Raw genomic sequence first — 19,339 nt, 5'->3', positions numbered from 1 at the left:
CAGCAGGGTTCTACAACAGGGGAGGGGTAAACCATAGACTGAGAAGGACATGGGTTTGGGAGGAAGGCACTGGCCAAAGGTGGAACTCTCAGAAGCCACTGTATCCAGCAGCTGTTTGATGACACCTCAGTGTGAGACATCTCCTGTTGGGGTGAGAAGCCATGGTGCTAGGCTGGGGTGGTTGTCCCTTTCATTCAGGGTCATCCTTCATAGCAGGCTGCTTCTGTAGCACAGGGCTCAGCCTTCCTGTCCCATGACCCTGCCTGCCAGTGCTTCACATCTGGGAGCAGGAGGAAAGCATGAGGCTGCTGCATGGGTGGGAAGGAAAGCCCTGATTTTGGGGAGGCAATGGTGACAAAATGTGAGAGCTTTATCATAGGAGACTCAGGAATCTCCAGCATCCTGGTTCATCTATATGTGAGGGTTCATCCCAAGCTGTGCACAGCATCCTAAGAGCTCCAGGGAGGTCTAATTACAAGGTTATCTCAGAGGCTGGTTGTGGTCTGCAGCTGGGTACCAGTTAAACACCACCTGAGCACAGACCTGTTCAAGCTCATCCAGTTTCACCACATCCAGGATGTTGTAAGGGACGTATCCAGCCTGCCCGCTCCGGTTGAGCAGCTTCCACCACTGCTTATTGTCCTCCAACACCTGGGAGAGGGGGAAGAGTAAACTGGTGAGTGAGGACATCAGATTCCTGCGTACATAAAAGGCATAAAGTGGGAATAAAGGACACAGTAACGTGAAGCTGGCAGAATAACATCACTGTGGCCAGGAGCTGGGAAATGGGTATTGCACTCATTTGTAGTTCAGGATTGAAGCCTTTCCTGAAAAGCATCAGAACTTACCCTGATGATGAACAGGAGAGCATCGCTGCGGGGAACAGATCGGGGGGCTCAAGAACTCATTGTTTGTAGAATCCCAGACTTGTTTGTGTTGGAAGGGACCTTAAAGCTCCTCCAGCTCCAACCCCTGCCATGGGCAGGGACCCCTTCCACTGGAGCAGCTTGCTCCAAGCCCCTGTGTCCAACCTGGCCTTGAGCACTGCCAGGGATGGGGCAGCCACAGCTTCTCTGGGCACCCTGTGCCAGCGCCTCAGCACCCTCACAGGGAAGAGCTTCTGCCTAAGAGCTCAGCTCAGTCTCCCCTCGGGCAGGTTCAAGCCATTCCCCTTGGCCTGTCCCTACAGGCCCTTGTCCCAAGCCCTTCTCCAGGTTCCCTGCAGCCCCTTTAGGCACTGGAGCTGCTCTAAGGTCTCCCCTTCAGGAACCTTCTCTTCTCCAGGCTGCCCTAGCCCAGCTCTCCCAGCCTGGCTCCAGAATGATTTTTAATGTATTTTACCACGTAATCTTCTCAGAATGGATGAGCTTTGCTGGCAGTTCCTCATTCTAGCCATTTTTTGAACAGAGTTTTGAATAGAAGTCTTTGTTTCAAGTCAGATATGGTACAATTGGTGTGTAGACCAAGTCCCCCCCTACATTCTCCAGCTGCCAGCAGCGTTGGGATACGAGAAAGGTTATGAAAAAGGATGTTTTCATAGAAAAGAATTCCTGGGGGAGGGCAGAGTGGCAATAATGAACCAGAAGGTGGGTGAGGATCATATACAGTGACTTGTTTTCCTTCCTCCTGTGACTGATGTGTTCCAGTTTAGCAACGAGCCAGTGCTCAGCCAGCCTGCTCCAGCTCAGAGGTAAAGCTTAGACCTGACCAAACTTCATGTTACTGCTCAGAAACACCAAGGAAACACGAGCTGGGACCTGCCAGGATCTCGAGGTCTCTCCCTGTTCCCAGCAAGGGGATGAGGCATCAGCCCATTGACGTACCTCCAGGATTTCATCCTTCAGCACTGAGAGTTCGTTGGCATTTCGCGCGGTGAAATCGTAGCGGATTTTGGCATATCTCTTTGGTGGAGCCATTCCCTGGGCCTCAAAATTCCTGCAGGAGGGAAAGCATGGAGGTTGAATGCACAGCCACCTGATCACTGAAGCAATGGAGGCTCACTGGGGAAGAGGAGTGATGGTTGTGCAGGGCAGGTAGTGTCAGCTGTGCTTGTGTTAGAAGGGGGCAATGCTCCTTTCTCCTCTATCCTGAGGGTGATTTTCCCCCCTTATTTTAGTGACACATCCCATGTTTGGGAACAAACACACACAACAAGCTCTAGGGCTGTTGGTTAGTGACCTTATTAAAGGGAACTATGAGGCTGCTGCTTTCAGGGTGGAAGAAAAGCCTTCTCCTGTTAGCTGCTGCCTCACAAGGACTGGGGAGACTGGGAAAGCACAAACATGTTCTGATTGCACCTCCTGAGAGCAATCAGGTGGGAAACTCTCTCATCCTAAGTGGAAACAACTGCTCCATATATGCCAGAGAGGGGAGAAACAGGCCCCAGTGCTGGGGGAAGTAGTGTTGGGAACAAATACAGGCAGAACTGACTGGAAATCTGTGTTTTTCATCAGGCAACAGTGAGCTACTGACACAGAATCTGCAGCTTCTAAGGAAAAGTGAGTTTGAATGTTTTCATTCTGGGGTGGGGAAGAGGAATGTGTCTGAATGTGTTGCTTGGGAATTCCTGACACAAGCATCTGTGGCTTTCAACACTGAACTGGCTTTTCATGTGGGGAGAGACAAAATAAATATGGTAGATTGGAAAAAGTGGTGGAGAAGTGGAATGAAAGGTTCCCTTTGAGCCAAACTGAACTGGTTTCTTTTATCCCATGGGTTTTGCCTGGCTTAGGAAAAACTGCAGATCTCACCTTTTCCTTCTCCAGCTCAGATGTTACTTTATAATCCCAGAAAGGTTTGCAGTGTGGAAATAGCAGGAAGGAGCTATTTTAATGCTCTTCAATGGATCTTTATGCTTCTGGCTTGCAATCTGCATAGTTACCACCTGCTGTAGGAGGCCCCTGGGTGCTGTGTTCAGGGTGGGCACAGCGTGGGGCCAGGTTCTCCTCTGTTTGTGTTATGTGTAACTCAGTGAAGGCAGTGCTGTGGGGTGTAACCTGATGGTTTTCTGTGATCAGGGGTTTTAAATCCATGAGCTGTGGAACCTGTGGACTGTTTCTGAGGCACCCGTAAAACCTGACTATGAAAAACAAGCCCATCATGCTTCCAGTTCATTTCACTGTCTTCATTAGGTGGCTTTTGGTGGTGTGAACAAGGTTGAAAACATTGCTTCAGTGGTTTGATACCATGCCTGTGGCTGTAGTTTGATTTGGGACAGCTCTTGGTCTGGTTACAGCTGTGTGCAATACATAAGGTGGGAGTCTGCAGTGGAGGAGCAGCCTCGCAGGCAGGTGGAATCCATCAGCCAGCAATGGGAGTGGTGGCCTTACCCTGAAGGTGGGGACGGGGGAGGCTGGAATTCCATCTCCTGTAGGATTCCAGAGGCGAGCTATGAGGACTTTGAAGCTACTGTGTACTTTGCAGGCACGTGGATTTTGCACAAGTGACCTTTGCTGATGGTTGTAATGTTGCTTGGGGCTTTCTTGACACTTCTTTGGAGCTAAAATCCCTGGTGTAAACAGGTATTACGTACTGATGCATGGCTATTATTGGTAATACAGAGGCTCTGGGTTGGCAAACTACATCAGTGCACTCTGAAAGAAGCATGAGTAGAGCAGGAAATGTCTGTCCCAGCTGTGATTGTGGCAAACATCTGGACACACCTGGTTGAGGTTTGCTCTGGGCTGAAAGAGGAGTCAAAGCATGTTCTCAACTGTAGCATCTGCTTCAGTGCCTTTGACTTTGAGGGTTTCTTCCTTAAATGCTATCCATAAGGAACTCTTGGTGTGTCAGTCTGGAAAGCAGGTAGAAAGCTACACCACCTACCCCAGGAGAAGAGAGATCCTAATCTACTCCCCAAGCCCACACTGTAGTTAGACTGGGTGGTGTCTCAGGGAGATGGTCACCTTGGTAAGAGGCACACTGTTGAGTTGTATTTGGGACTCAAACTACTATCTATAGTGCTGAGACTAACACTAAAGACAGACTTGAATCATAGAGCCACAGGGCAGGTTGGGTTGGAAGGGACCTTAAAGCTCACCTAGCTCCAACCCCTGCCATGGGCAGGGACCCCTTCCACTGGAGCAGCTTGCTCCAAGCCCCTGTGTCCAACCTGGCCTTGAGCACTGCCAGGGATGGGGCAGCCACAGCTTCTCTGGGCACCCTGTGCCAGCACCTCAGCACCCTCACAGGGAAGAGCTTCTGCCTAAGAGCTCAGCTCAGTCTCCCCTTGGGCAGGTGATGTTCTCATGTAAACGAAGCTCTCTTTATTCTCCATAACCTCCCTGAGAAACATGGAATTGGAGAGGAGAATCTGTTATCGTAATTCTTTCCCTACTCAGTGCTGTGTCCGTACTGTTTTATGGTCCCACCAGGACCTTTGATGGGGTGAATGAGAAGAATAAGTTATTTTGCTGATATAGTTGAATTTAAGGTATTTTGCTGCCAGTTTGAACTTTGTTGTAGTAGTAGAGCTTATAAATCTTTTGGATTAGACATAAACCCATGAAAACCAGTCTGGCTTGAAGGTTTTCTCCTAGTTTAGGACTGGCTATAGAAGAGCTCATGGCTGAGGGCTTTGCTGGATCTGACCTACCAGTCGTTGAGGAGCTGAAGCTGATAACTTCATGTCAAATCCCTGCACAGTGGAATATGGCAAAGGATTCAGTTTGGGAAGAGTTGGTTGAAACTCAGGTCTTGTAAAATCTCAAGGGCCTGAGCTCATGCAAATAGGTGAAACCCTTAAAGCTTTGAACCAAAAGCTTTGGTTTTATACAGATTTTATACCACTGAGTAACTGGTAATGGAAAACTGGCTGTAGGGCAGAGTATTTGCTTAGATTATAAAAGAACAGTGTTTCCACTGGGAAAAGGCTTGAGGCAAAGGGGTGGCCTGGTTGGTTCTGGGTTGGGAACTGAACTTCCCAAGACTCCTGAAGAAAGTGGAAGGGGTTTTACCCATTTTCTGGATTTATCCCATTAAAAAGAGCTGTCTGAAACCAGCACCCTACCAGTCTCCTGATGAGAGAGGTGGGCAAGACTGGAAACACTCATGCTTTACTCAGCTCCTAATAAATGTGCTTCCCTTTGGCTGTGTCTCAAAGCAGAAGAAGGAGCTCCTGCCTCCAGAGAACCAAACTGGTGCTTCCTCAGCTGAAATGTTTTCCATGGTCAGGCTGCACCTCTGAACGTTGGAAAGCTCTCATGAGCCTTAGTACAGATTCTTCCTATGAGCAGGTTCCTTCTCTGCAAGCTGCTGTGGCTTTGGGATGGTTGGGTGAATGGCTGCTAGCTCTTCTTAAGGCATGGAGAACAAAAGCAAGGTGACTTTAGCACATGATCCTTAATATCACTTTGGTGGGCTGGTGCTCTGAAACAAGACCTAGTGATTGAAGTCTGTATTTTCACCTCGTGTGGTGGAAATCACATGTAACTCATTTCCCACCAGCAGACCTCTGCTGTTTGACTGGTTCGTGTGGGTAACCTTTGAGTTCCCTGATCTGGTTATCAAGTCTGCATTAATAATGGCAGGGTGTTACCTGCCACATGCAAAAGCATCCTGGTGCTGTGATAGGTTGTGGTGTGTGTTTATGAGGTTGCACGGGGGAGCTGGGTGGTGCTGGTACAGTACCTATTTACATGCTGAGTTACATTCTGCTTGAAGGCATCCACAGCCTGGCTCTGCTCAGTGCTCTGGCCACGCATGAGAGAGGAGTTCCGGTAAGGATATCCATTGGCTGATGAGAGCTGGGAAGGCAAAAATGGAGCCAGTGTTACCAGAGAGGGGAAAGATGTAGCAAAGGAGAGCGATAGATGAATCGTGGCCTGGAAGCTTTTGGTCATGAGGAGGTGAACACCAAAGAAATGTTCTTCAGGCAATCTTGTATCTGTGGGGCTCAGTTATCACAGAAACCTAGAATGGTTTGGGTGGAAGGGACCTTAAATCTTCTCCATTCCCAGCCCCTGCCACGGGCAGGGACCCCTTCCACTGGAGCAGCTTGCTCCAAGCCCCTGTGTCCAACCTGGCCTTGAGCACTGCCAGGGATGGGGCAGCCACAGCTTCTCTGGGCACCCTGTGCCAGCGCCTCAGCACCCTCACAGGGAAGAGCTTCTGCCTAAGAGCTCAGCTCAGTCTCCCCTCGGGCAGGTTCAAGCCATTCCCTTTGGCCTGTCCCTACAGGCCCTTGTCCCAGGCCCTTCTACACTGGATATAGTGTAGGGCCCCTTTAGGTATTGGACGATACTATGGTGTAGTATCTTACTTCCTGTCATCAGGAGGAGAAGCTGATCATTGCTGCCCTTTTCTAGCCTTATTTTCTTTCTTATTTAACTGGAGTAACCAGATGCCAACTATAGAATCATAGAACAGTTTGGGTAGGAAAGGACCATAAGATCATCCAGTTCCAACCCCCTGCCATGGGCAGGGACACCTCACACTAAACCATGGCACCCAAGGCTCTGTCCAACCTGGCCTTGAACACTGCCAGGGATGGAGCATTCACAACCTCCCTGGGGAACCCATTCCAGTACCTCACCTATTTGCCATTCCCCACCACGCACTCCACAGCCTCACCTCTCACTCTGACAAAGGGGGAGGCAGAGAGAAGGGAAGACGCCCGTGGGGCATGAGACCAACCTCCTCTTGCAAGTGTCCGATGTCTATTTCCCAGGGAGCGCCACGGAAGATTTCCACGGGTGGTTCCCAGCCATTGCGGAATTTGGGGATGTAGGTGGGAATGTTTGCTTCCCGCGGCCATTCGGCTCTAGGACACGAAGCAGGGAATACCTGGTGAGATCCATGTCTCCAAAAGCACATCAGGGAGGGATTGGGGGCATCCTTGACCCCCTGCCATGGCTGTAATGGCAAGCACTCTCTTGGGGACCCTGGTGGGGCAGCAGCTCCATCCTCACCTGGATCTGGTCCATGTCTCCCCCAGGGAGTCCCAGAGGTTTATCTCCTTTGGTGTGAGGTGTCCTCGCAGGAAATCTGTGGCGTCTTTGGAAAGAAGGGGGCTGACGACAGACCTGGCGAGGTCGGGGCCCCCGCAGCTATTGATGATCTGGATCACACACAAACAGAGGTTTGGTAGGAAACGTTCAATATATCAAAGCAGAACACACACAAAGGAACAGGAATCAGAGACACAAGAATCAGTGGCTCTGATGCTTTGAAGTATCTGTGTCTGCCCAAAGAACCAGGCTAATTCACACTAGACTTGTGCTTCCAAAGTTCTCCTCTTTGCCTTCATCTGTAAGATGGACTAAGTTACTGCTTTGCTGTCACCTAAAAGAGCCACTGCATTCCCTCAGCATCCCTTTATTGTCCTCACACTGCACTGAGAGTGCTTGACTTTAAGAAAAAGCAAATAGTAGATAGTTCCTATGTTCCCTAAGGTATAAAATGAAGGCCAGAGGACAAACCTTCATGCTGAGGGGTGACCTGAGTCCTCTTGGCAGCAGCTGATCCCTAGATTAACCAGGTTCAAAAAGCCCTTCAAGCTCATCCAGTCCAACCATTCCCTAGCACTGCCAAAGCCACCCCTAACCCATGGCACTGAGGCCTCGTCTCCATGGGATGTGAACACTTGCAGGGCTGGTGCCTGCAGCCCTGCCCTGGGCAGCCTGTTCCAATGCCTGAGCACCCTCTGGGGCGCAGGAATTGTCCATACAAAGCAAATCACAGTGAAACCAGTGAATGAGGTTTACCAGTTCCAGTGGCCCAAATAGGAAGTGCACCAGCTCCGAGGCGCTGGGGTTCTGGATGTGCTTCCTCAGCTTGGCCTGGAAAGGGAAAGGAAACCCAGTTTAACTCCAGCCTGCTTTTGCCTTCTGTTTTCTGTCGCATGGAGGGACTGCTGCTGTTTGCTGTAGTCAACAACAGCCTGAGAAGTAAAGGAACTTCCAACAGTGCACCTGAAATCAGGGCAGAAGAGTGAGCGAGGAGTGGGAATCCTCCAGTTTTAGCTGTAAGAGTGCTAAAGGTCAGAAGGGGTGAGGTACCTACTGTGTTAAAATCAGTCCTTTCAGAGCTCTTTTATAGAACCCCAGCCTGGTTTGGGTTGAAAGGACCTTAAAGCTCCTCCAGTCCCAACCCCTGCCCCAGGCAGGGACCCCTTCCACTGGAGCAGCTTGCTCCAAGCCCCTGTGTCCAACCTGGCCTTGAGCACTCACAGCTTCACAAATGCTTTGAGGCAGGGCTGTGTCTGTGAAGGGATCCAGGCAGCGCAGGGCCTCCTCTGCCTGCTCACTCCCATCCTGGATGTTATGCTTCTAGTTTCAGTTTCACAGCTTGGCCTAAGCACCCTGCACAAGGTGTGTTCTGAAGGGTCTGGAATTCACACCTTTGTCCCTTCATAGCGTTTTTAGTTCAATTTTCACTTTAAATGCTTGTTACATGATATATGGGGAAAAGCCCTGTCACTGCATGGGATGGAAACACCCTCTGTGTCTTACCAAGAGGTTAAAAGCCAGCTTGGTTTTCTGGAAGCAGTCGATGAACTCGGCCTCACTTGGGGGTCTTGCTCGGAGAGTCAGCACACCCTCTGCATGAGGAGGGAGAGAGAAGGACACTGTCATTAGAGCATCCCTGTTCAGGTAGGGTTCACCTTGCTGGCGTGTAGAAGACATGGCAGTAATGGGTGCTGAGATGAGAACTACTGTAAGTCAAAGGTTCAGGAAAAGTGAGAAGTGTTTCTGTGTGCTCTGTGTGTTCTGTGAGAGCTCCCCACACACCAGCAGCACCTTCCTAACTGGTGTAGCTGCTGTTGGGTCTATAGCTGTTGCTGCATCTATCTAAGGAGTCATCCCAACCTTCGTAGAAACATGGAATGGTTTGTGTTGGAAGGGGCCTTAAAGCTCCTCCAGTTCCAGGGCAGGGACCCTTCCACTGGAGCAGCTTGCTCCAAGCCCCTGGGTCCAACCTGGCCTTGAGCACTGCCAGGATGTTCATCCATGCCCCTGTGCTCCCTGTTTCTCCCAGCTGCTGCATGTACCTGCTGGCCCTTTCTTCTTGTTCTTCTTCCCTTTCTTCCTCTGGTTGAGCTGCCTGAATGCCTCTGCAGCCTTCTGAAGCCTGGCGACAAACACCTCAATGTCATCCAGAGTGCAGTTCAGGATTTGCTGTGAGGACACAAATGCAACAAAGCCAAGTGAATCCCTGAGTGTGCTGTCCTGCTCCTGCCTCACTTCCTGCAGGAATGCGCAGGAACAGGGAATCCAGGCATGGAATTAAGCTGAATTCATCACTTCCCAAACACAAAGCTGTGCCTCGTGCTTATCACTTATCAATGTGACAAGTGACCCCTGCTAATGGATGGCTGGAAAACAACCCCAAGACCAGGCTGTGAGCTAGGGAGGAGCAGAGCTGAAATCAGCAGAGCTGCCTCTGCTCAAAGGGAACTGTAACCAACACAGTGATGGAGCTCTGCTTTTGGTCACCTTATCTTCATGCACAGTAGATAGCAGTTTGGCAATGACTGGGCATTAAGTATCTGTTCATGGAAGAGCCCTTTGCTTCCCTCCTCTCTTCTCCCTACTGACCACTTGCCCTTCTTGTTACCTACCGTTTCCTTCTCAATCTTCTGTGCTAGGATGGCTCGGGACTCCTCGTGGTCGTGGCAGCCGGAGCCTCGTCGCTCATAGTCTGCAGAGGAGGCAGGGAGAGAAAATGGATTTACTCCGAGTTTGAAAATGGGCTCCATTAAATACAGGGGTAGCCTCTTGTGACGTGAATGTGTCAGCTCGGTATAACAGGGTTCAAAAGGGCCGGGGCAGGAGGTGTTGGGACAGGGGGATATCAAGGGGGAGGCCTGGGGAGGCAGTTCTGGCTAAGGACCATATAAAACTATATGTCATGTTTAAGATGAGGCAAACAGTTTTGACAAGTAGTATATGGAACACAATAAGGTGTGTTTCAAAGGAGAAGCAGTAACTGAATCAGAATAGTTTGGGTTGGAAAGGACCTTAAAGCTCATAGAGTTCCAGTCCCTGCCCTGGCCAGGGATACCGTCCACTAGAGCAGCTTGCTGCAAGCTCTGTCCAGCCTGGCCTTGAATGCTGCCAGGGATGGGGCAGCTCTGAAATATAGATCTTATGTTCATTATACAAAACTGGCCCTGCAATAGGCTCAGTGTGGGAGGCCTGAGCATCTGGTTGCCTTCCGATCCCATCCTGAGGAAACGAGTGGTTCCTTTCCTCAGCTGGTGTTTGGAGTTTTTTACGGTACCCTGGTTATGTGTGTTCCTTATACCTAGAAACTGATCCTAAGAGAAGGTGGTGCGATGGGCAGTGATGAGAGGTTACAGTTTGCTCACCATTTAATCAGTGTGAGCTTTTGTCAGAGCAAAGACTTCTTTCTTGAAAGGGAAATACAGGTTTTCTCAAGCCAGCTCCAAGAGGCTGAAGTCAGGATGCTTTTGGAATAAGATTTAGATCAGCACATGATGGAGGTGAGTCCAGATCTGCAATTCCACACTGAACTCGGATTCATACAAACTGCTTTATTTGAGAGTGAAATCTTGGCTCCTGCCAAGTCAGCAGAGGCAGGAATTTGCCTTTCTCATTAGGTCTTTTTAAGATGGTCCAAAGTTGATGGCTCAGTTTTCCAAGGGGCTTTCAGCTATTTTGGGAATTTCAGTATCCCAGGTAGTGTTGTTACAAGGAGTTTAAAGGAGCTTTGATTTATGGAGCTGTGGTTGAGCAGAAGATGCTTCCTGTGAGCCCAGTGAGTACCAGTGTTTGCCATGGCTGATGTTTAGGCATTTACAAAGCACAGCAGAGATGCAATAACATGCTATGCCTCTGGTATGGGTTTCCCTGTGCTCCAGCAGGACAGGGTGACCATAGGCCATTTCGAGAGGGTTGGGAATCCCACCGCTTGCCCAGTGCTCCCAGTACCTGGATCGTGCTGGGAAGGGGGTGCCACCCGGTTCCTGTTCATCGCTGAGCCTCTTGCATCGTGCTGGATCGGGATAGGAGCTGGCCCCTGTGGTGGTGGGAGGATGGATTGCCTCTGCCTGATCTTCTCCTGGTTTGCTCTGCAAAGGGAAGACACACAGAACCACCCTGTCAGGGCTCATCCTGTCTCTGAGGCTTCTGAAAATGGGTTTCTTTACTCCCAGTTGTATCACAGAACCCCGGCCTGGTTTGGGTTGGAAGGGACCTTAAAGCTCCTCCAGCTCCAACCCCAACCCCTTCCACTGGAGCAGCTTGCTCCAAGCCCCTGTGTCCTTGAGCACTGCCAGGGATGGGGCAGCCACAGCTTCTCTGGGCACCCTGTGCCAGCGCCTCAGCACCCTCACAGGGAACAGCTTCTGCCTAAGTAGAACAGGAAGGAACTTCCTTGGCTTCTTATTGAAGTCAGGAAAACTTGAAACCCGCTTGATCTGCCAGGTGGAAGTATCCCACAGGACTCACTTGAGTGTCTGTGGCCGTATCTTCTTCCCATGCTTGTGGTCTGCCAGGGCACTTTCAATGTCCTCATGGACCATCTCCGCCTCAAAGACAAAACAGGGATGTTTTAGGGGCTTTGCTCTGGAAGGGTTTGAAGGCTTTAAGTGGGTGCAGGAGGAAGAGCACAGTTTGGTCTCTGTTTCACCCCAGCAGTGGGGGCTCTGCTCACCTCCACCTCGTCGCAGTTGAAGAAGTGAATGTCAGGTTTGTGCTGCTCGGAATCCTGGCACACCAGGAGGAGGATGGAGGAATAACGCATCTGGTTCAGCACCGTCTGGCAGTGCTGGACTGTGGGCAGTGGAAAGTCCTCCAGCTCCTCCTGCAAGAGGAAGAGGAAGGGGTCAGGCAATGGGGAAGCACTGAACTCATGGGGAATGGTCCCATGGGTGAGCTCCTAGGATTCCTGTTTGAGGAGGGGGACCTGGCAGAGCTTGTGCTTCTCCACTGTGGCTTGTTGGGCTCTGCAAGGACACATGTGAAGGTTTGCAGAGGGCCAGTGGCTTGGGACCGTGCAATAGGACAGAGGTGGATGGCAGAGGTGAGCTCTTGTTCTCCTCCAAGTTCTCTATATGGGGCCCAGTCTGAGGCTTCAAGAACTTGAGTTTTGCTGCTCACCATCACCTTACTGCTGTGCTCTGCCTGCACCAGTACAGTCGTCATGCATCCCAGCAGTGCACTGGGAGGAAAGATGCTTTGTGTGAGGAGTGCACCCTCCCACTGTGTCCTTGGATGACCTTGGGCTTGTATTCTTTAGTTTCTCATTGCTCAAATCAGGGCAGACTCTCCCACCATCTGGATGCTCTTTCCCTTTGGATTAGGTGTCCTATGCGGGTGTGTGTGTATTGCCTGTCAAAACAGGGCACTGCTCTTGGGCAGGTGATCCTGTGTGTTGTTTCAATACAAGTAGTATTGTCCTTCCCTCTGCTCGTGCCTTATGAGGATCTCTGTGGACCTGTCAGTGCATCGCTCCCACAGAAAGCCTGAAGGTATCTTTCACCTGGAGTATCTGCACTCTGGAGCTGTCACCTCACACCTACCTGCCCTTTGAGTTAGAGCCAGCCCCTGTTCACTCAGGAGTGGATTCCGCTGGGATTCACCCTAATTTGGGCTCCTTGCACATGTCCCTCCCACGCAGGATAGGAAGGGAATGGGCTGTACCCCACATGTTGTTCCATGGGGAGCTCTGGTACCTGTGACTCGCAGTCCAGGAGGCGGATGGACTTGTCATTCACTTGCAGCAGCATCTCCTGTGTCCAGATCTTCTCTTTGGAGTTGAGCAGGATGAGTTTCCGGATGGCATCATCCACTGTCACAATGGACTCGCTCTTGTCCATGATGAAAGTGGCCAAGTGCTGGAGTTGGGGGGGGGGAAAGAAGGGAAAAAACAGGTGAAAAAGGCTTGGTGGTGTGTGTGAATCAGTGTGAAACCATCTCTAAAGGCTTGAACTCCTCTTTGCCTGCTCCCTAGAGCACAGGGAGGAGAGAGTTGCAGCAGAATGTGTATGTTCTGGTGGTTAGCACCAGCCTGGCCGCAGTGGTGAAAGATCTGGGTGTTGTAATGCACCACAATGAGTTTCACCACCCATATTTATCTCCCTGTATGTCACTTCAGCACCTCTGGCCCCCATCCAGCAGTGCGGGTGCCTTGTACACAGGAGTTAGTCCCTGGCTTGCCTCGCACTGACTTGGAAGCTTCAATATGGGAGTTAAGCTCCACGTGCCAAGCTAAAAGCAGTTGCATTCCATGCGAGGGGAATGCTGGGCAGGGAGGCAGCTGCAGCAGGAAGCGCATCACATCCCAGTGATGCTTGTGCCCCAGCAGTGGGTGAAGGCCACCCCCGAAATCCAGGCTTATTTCCCTCCCCTCTGATGAGCAGCCAGTGCAGGGAATCATAGAATCATAGAACAGTCAGGGTTGGAAAGGACCTTAAGATCATCCAGTTCCCTGCCATGGGCAGGGACACCTCACACTAAACCATGGCACCCAAGTCTCTGTCCAACCTGGCCTTGAACACTGCCAGGGATGGAGCATTCACAACCTCCTCTGCTGCTCTCTGTGCATGGGGAGAAGGTCCATCTGCCAGCAGAGGGGACCATGAGGCAAGAGAAGCTGGAAGTCTGTCTGACTCTGCAGTGGTCCCTGTGTGACACAGGGCGCAGCCAGGCTATGGTGACAGAAGGGGAAAAGGAGATAATCGGTTGCAGTTGGCTCCAGACAAGGTGGATGCAGAGGGAAAGGCTTGGGTTTAAAGCCCTGATAACCATGACAGGCAGAAGGCTGAGTCCTTAAACATGACGATTGATGTGATGGTGGGAATTGGGTGGATAGGAATGGTGGTAACCAGTTCCCAAGGACTGGAAAGAGCAGAGAAGAGAATAAACCCTGCAGAGCGTAAGACCCAATCCTGTGTTCATAAAGCAAAGGTACTGGGTGAGGCACTGGCCAAATAACACTCCTGGCAGGTATGTGAGCTGAGGGCTGAGATTAGCCACGCAATCAGGCCTGAGAAACATGCTCAGGTGTGTTAGTGTGATGGTAAAACAGTGCATGGGAAGGTATTCACAAAGTCAACACTATCTGTGCAGAGGTGACAAACCCTCTGCTTTCTGAGCAGTGCAGGGAATTGGTTTATACCTGGTGACAGCCATTCTTATCTCTTCTATTATCTTAAAGGCAGGTTTACAGGCTACATAAATTCCTTTGGGGTTTACTGTTCAGTCAGATTTCATGCAGGCGAAAGCTACTTGAGTAACTCAGAGTATTTCCTCTTTTCCATTTCCTTCAAATACTGGTGGAAAGAGAAGGAGAATCTTTGATTTATCCCCTTAACCTCCCTTTTCATCCACATGGATCATAGAATCATAGAATAGTTCGGGTTGGAAAGGACCTTAAGACCATCAAGTTCCAACCCCCCTGCCATGGGCATCTTCAACTATAGTGGCTCTTGTCAGAACGGGCAATGATTCCATCCACTATTAAACTTCAACTTAGAGATGACTTCAAAGGGTGTAAAATGCTTCTTGTAAGGAAACTTTTCTTCCTATCTCGCTGCTGAAATCCTGTTTGCCTCGGTCAGAGTTCAGGGGAAGGACTCACAAGTGGGTGGCATGGGGCATGATTCATGAAGAATTCATGTACGTGTCAGTGGCTAAAGTACCTGCTCTGCTTCCACGAGTGCCTGTGGGGATGGCAGCAGGGCCAGGGCCTCTCTCCCAAGTGAGTGTTTCTTAATGTCTGTGTTTCATTGTAAGCAACTCAACAGGCTCCTTCATGTCTAACCATGGACTGAAGCTCTGCTGGACTGGGGTGTTCAAACCAGAGAAGAGAGGGCTACTAAATACAGAATCATGGAATGGTTTGTGATGGAAGGCACCTTAAAGCTCCTCCAGCTCCAACCCCTGCCACGGGCAGGGACCCCTTCCACTGGAGCAGCTTGCTCCAAGCCCCTGTGTCCAACCTGGCCTTGAGCACTGCCAGGGATGGGGCAGCCACAGCTTCTCTGGGCACCCTGTGCCAGCGCCTCAGCACCCTCACAGGGAAGAGCTTCTGCCTAAGAGCTCAGCTCAGTCTCCCCTCGGGCAGGTTCAAGCCATTCCCCTTGGCCTGGCCCTACAGGCCCTAATGAAGAGTCCATCCCCAGCATCCCTATAGGCCCCCTTCAGACACTGGAAGCTGCTCTGAGGTCTCCACGCAGCTTCTCTTCTCCAGGCTGAACGGCCCCAACTTTCTCAGCCTATCTTCATACAGGAGCTGCTCCAGCCCCTGAGCATCCTCGTGGCCTCCTCTGGCCTTGCTCCAACAGCTCCATGTCCTTATGTTGAGGACACCAGAACTGCACCCAGTGCTGCAAGTGGGGTCTCACGAGAGCAGAGCAGAGGGGCAGGATCACCTCCTTTGACCTGCTGCTCATGCTCCTATATGATCCTCTTAAAAGTGTTTTCCTTTCTCCCCTTGCCCAGTTTGCAGTGGGAATGGTCCGGTTGGCCTCAGATGGGCAGCTCCATCCCATGGTGGTCAGCACTGGTGTATTCCGTTACAGGAATTGCCAGGCTTGGGACATTCAGGCTGGCTCCTTTTCTTTGAGTGGTTGCCTGTGACACTGGGAGCTGCATTTGGCTGAGTTCCCGTTGTGGTTGCAGGGTTTTGGGTTACCTGAGAGGACACAGTAGCTGGGGGGGAGCTGAAAGGTGATAGTCCATGGGGGCTCTGTTGTATGGGCAGATGAGGGAGCCCTGCATTTAACCTGTCTGTGCTGATCAAGGAGGGTTTGAAGCACAGGGTGATGAGGGATGGCAGCTCCCACTGCTCATCAGATGGAAGAGAGGGAAGGGAAGGAGGACAAGAGCAGCTCCATTTCCTGTTTCCCTGTGCAGAATACCCTCGTCCTTTTAACACCTTTTTTCCTCCATTCTCATCCCCCCAGTTACTATGCACTTTCATTTGCTGAATCTTGATTATTCAGACAGGGAAGTTGTGATAAATGATGGGTTCATGGGCCATTTTCAACTTAAACTGAAAGCACAAAAGAGGTCCATGTGCAATGAAACCCATTTGGCATGTTGGCATCATTCCTGTCCTCCCTTCCCATCAGTGGTTCTCCATTTGCAGGCTGCAATGACAGTGTCTGGCTGAATGACTGAGCAGCACTGGCTCTACAGCAGGTCCCTGAGGCACTGACTTCCCGTGCTCATGTCACACCTCCTACAAGAGGATGGAGTTGCTGACCCCAGTGTCCACAAACCTTGGTCCTAGATGGAGCCCAGGAAGGGAAAGGGGTCAAACCAGTGAGTTCCTAGCTTTGGTTCAGGTCACCCACTGGCTGTACAGCAGCAATGTGGTCCCTGTTTCTCTCCCCATCCCCAAAGCAGTGTCTGACATGGATGTCTCCCACTCTTCAGTTCAAAGAAACATGTGGGATCCCAGGGAGGGGCAATTATATGGCCAGGGGTGACCTGTGTCATGGGAGAAGCCACCAAAGCTTCGACCCAGCTTTGTTACAGGGTTTGGGGGTGATTCAGAGCTATGCCATGGCTCTTTGTAGCCTTGGGAGGATCTGAGCTGTACCAGAGACTCTTTGCTTGGGCTTCCAAATAATGCTGTTCTGTAATGGAACTCTGGAGAGCAGCAGGGAAATGAGAGATGCAGGAGAGCATCCAGTCCAGCATGAAACCTCTGATTCATAAGGAGGACTGGGGTCAGTCTTAGGAGAGGAATTGTCTCAGGGCTTGTCCTGCTCTCATAGTCCTTTATGAGAGGAGTGTCATGCAAAAATTCCTGTGGATGCTCTTTCCTTTCCTACCCTTTTGTGCTCATAGGAATCATACGAGAAGCTTGGATGACCCCAGCTTCAGTGTATGTGATGGAGAGGGCTTGTGTGGCCTCCTCCCCAGGTGCAGGCTGGCAGGACCATGCTGGTAATTCCCTCAAGGAAGGAAAACTACTGCAGATGGCTAAGTCTGAAAGTGTGCCCTACAGCCCAGGAGCTGGAAATAGGGTGTGAACCCAGCTTGGGAGCTAAGTGTTCCTATAGGACCAGGAACTGTGGAAAAGAAACATGAGTTTCAAGCAGCTTTGTGTTTGCCTCTCAGGGTGTGAATCACAGAATGGTTTGGATTGCAATGGACCTTAAAGAGCAACTCTTATTCTAAGAAGCCACCCAACTCCTCTTTGGCCTAATGAAGGTGTAGGACCCATAAACCACTCTGTGTTACCAGCACCTATCACTGACGCCGGCCTTGCAGCCCGTAGGGTTTCATTGCATGCTCACCTGTACGTGGTACTGTGATGTCTCGTGCATGATGATGTTGGAGTTGGAGTATTTTTTTCTTTGTTCTGCAACAACAAGAAGAAAATAAGGCTTCAGTGGGGTGCTGCAGTTATTCCCATCATCTCTGAGCTTCCAGCTTCAGTGGGGGTATTGGGAATAGTAAGAGACACTAATGATATTAACTTTTGTAACAGGGATTGACATGTTGGTGCGTAGGGGACAGAATCCCAGCGTCATTAGGGTTAGAAGGGACCTCTGGAGATCATCACAGGGGAGATTTAGGGTGGAGATAAGGCAGAAGCTCTTCCCTGTGAGGGTGCTGAGGCGCTGGCACAGGGTGCCCAGAGAAGCTGTGGCTGCCCCATCCCTGGCAGTGCTCAAGGCCAGGTTGGACACAGGGGCTTGGAGCAAGCTGCTCCAGTAGAAGGGGTTGGGGTTGGAACTGGAGGAGCTTTAAGGTCCCTTCCAGCCCAAACCAGGCTGGGATTCTGTGCTTTGTGATCTGCAGCCTGGATCTTTAACCCTTCCTGGCTTTAACTCAAACCTGAGCACTAGGAAGGGAGATTCCGGTGTTCCAGCATCGTGCTGTCCTTCATCCCAAACCACTCCATGATGCTGTGATTCTATAACAGCCCTTGAATCATCCTCCAGCAGGAACCTTCTGCACTGCTGTGATGTTTTAGTTTGCTTTCTGGTGTTTCCTGGCAAGCCACAGCAAAGGGCTGTACTTAGAGATAGGGATCAAGGGCAGGCAGAGCCTGAGTTCCTTGTACAATGTTTGTATGAGGCAAGGGATGTTCCTTCACTTCCTGCATTTCTCACTGGAAGGTGGCAGTAAGGAGCAACTGGGAGGAAACTGCTTGGAATTGTATGAGGTCATTGAAGAGAATCCTGTAAGAATTTCCTCTGCCACCTCTTTCATTGGTGCTTGGCCAGGGATTCCTCCTAAATACTTGGCTGGAATAGCAGAGGAGTAACCATCCCAGCCCAGAGTGATCTCAGACATCTTCCTCACCACCTCTGATCCCTGCTCGCCTTAAATGCAAAGGCAGTTCTAGACATCTGCACCCTTCTTAAACCCTGACTTACAACACCCTCTCCTCTGTTGCCACACTCACAACCAAGGGGCTTTCAGAACACAGCCAGTGTGGTTTAGAGCAGGATGTATTAACCTTCGTTTAGTTGTGGTTTACTTCAAAGCTCTGTAACGCCTTCTGGGGGCCGGGGGCTTCTCTCTGGCACCCAGAAACATCCCATAGGAATTCATGTGCTTTCTTTCCAAATTTATTAAGGAAAGGATCTTTTGGTGGAGGGGTGCAGCACCCACAAGGCCCAGGTGAGAGAGGATGAGTCTGTTCTGAAGGGCAGACAGTGCAGTGAAGTGATGATCAAGGAGAGGCTGGAGGTGGGAAGGAGTCTGGATAAGGAGCAGTGATCACTGGCCAGGCCATGGGCAACCAGGGCTCTGGTCACCCCTTGGGTGAGGACATCAGCCTAATAGAATCATAGAACAGTTAGGGTTGGAAAGGAGCTTAAGATCATCCAGTTCCAACCCCCTGCCATGGGCAGGGACACCTCACACTAAACCATGGCACCCAAGGCTCTGTCCAACCTGGCCTTGAACACTGCCAGGGATGGAGCATTCACAACCTCCCTGGGCACCCATTCCAGTGCCTCAGCACCCTCACAGGAAAGAATTTCCTCCTTAGATCCAATCTAAACTTCCCCTGTTTCAGTTTGAACCCATTACCCCTTGTCCTGTCACTGCAGTCCCTAATGAAGAGTCCCTCCCCAGCATCCCTATAGGCCCCCTTCAGACACTGGAAGCTGCTCTGAGGTCTCCACGCAGCTTCTCTTCTCCAGGCTGAACAGCCCCAACTTTCTCAGCCTATCTCCATACAGGAGCTGCTCCAGCCCCTGAGCATCCTCGTGGCCTCCTCTGGACTTGTTCCAACAGTTCCATGTCCTTTTTATGTTGAGGACACCAGAACTGCACACAATGCTCCAGGGGAGGTCTCATGAGAACAGAATAAAGGGGCAGGATCAGCTCCTTGGACCTGCTGGTCACAGCAGGTGCTGGTAATGTAGCTCCTGCCTGGGGCCACCGTGGGTTATTGGACATCT

The 19,339-nt window shown here is 50.8% G+C and overlaps 1 protein-coding gene across 1 annotated transcript in view; it reads right to left on the bottom strand.

Moving 5' to 3' along the window:
* EPS8L2 (EPS8 signaling adaptor L2) overlaps nucleotides 1–19,339 on the bottom strand; it is a 59,529-nt gene that overhangs the window by 6,085 nt on the left and 34,105 nt on the right. Inside the window, exons 4-17 of the mRNA XM_061371006.1 lie at nucleotides 17,216–17,280; nucleotides 12,638–12,799; nucleotides 11,617–11,766; nucleotides 11,412–11,491; nucleotides 10,893–11,032; nucleotides 9,560–9,639; nucleotides 8,990–9,116; nucleotides 8,451–8,539; nucleotides 7,704–7,778; nucleotides 6,909–7,057; nucleotides 6,634–6,760; nucleotides 5,629–5,744; nucleotides 1,824–1,935; nucleotides 544–651 (exon numbers count right to left, since the gene is read on the bottom strand). Coding sequence (XP_061226990.1) covers nucleotides 544–651; nucleotides 1,824–1,935; nucleotides 5,629–5,744; nucleotides 6,634–6,760; nucleotides 6,909–7,057; nucleotides 7,704–7,778; nucleotides 8,451–8,539; nucleotides 8,990–9,116; nucleotides 9,560–9,639; nucleotides 10,893–11,032; nucleotides 11,412–11,491; nucleotides 11,617–11,766; nucleotides 12,638–12,799; nucleotides 17,216–17,280 — 1,580 coding nt within the window. The remainder of the gene's footprint in view (nucleotides 1–543; nucleotides 652–1,823; nucleotides 1,936–5,628; nucleotides 5,745–6,633; nucleotides 6,761–6,908; nucleotides 7,058–7,703; nucleotides 7,779–8,450; nucleotides 8,540–8,989; nucleotides 9,117–9,559; nucleotides 9,640–10,892; nucleotides 11,033–11,411; nucleotides 11,492–11,616; nucleotides 11,767–12,637; nucleotides 12,800–17,215; nucleotides 17,281–19,339) is intronic.

Source organism: Neopsephotus bourkii, unplaced genomic scaffold (genome assembly GCF_033783945.1).
Source record: "Neopsephotus bourkii isolate Nb327-2 ecotype Australia unplaced genomic scaffold, CSIRO-AGI_Nbou_v1 NB_1557, whole genome shotgun sequence".
Classification (NCBI taxonomy): domain Eukaryota; kingdom Metazoa; phylum Chordata; class Aves; order Psittaciformes; family Psittacidae; genus Neopsephotus; species Neopsephotus bourkii.
Note: the sequence above shows the minus strand (reverse complement) of the source record. Positions and strands in the feature narration are given on the sequence as shown.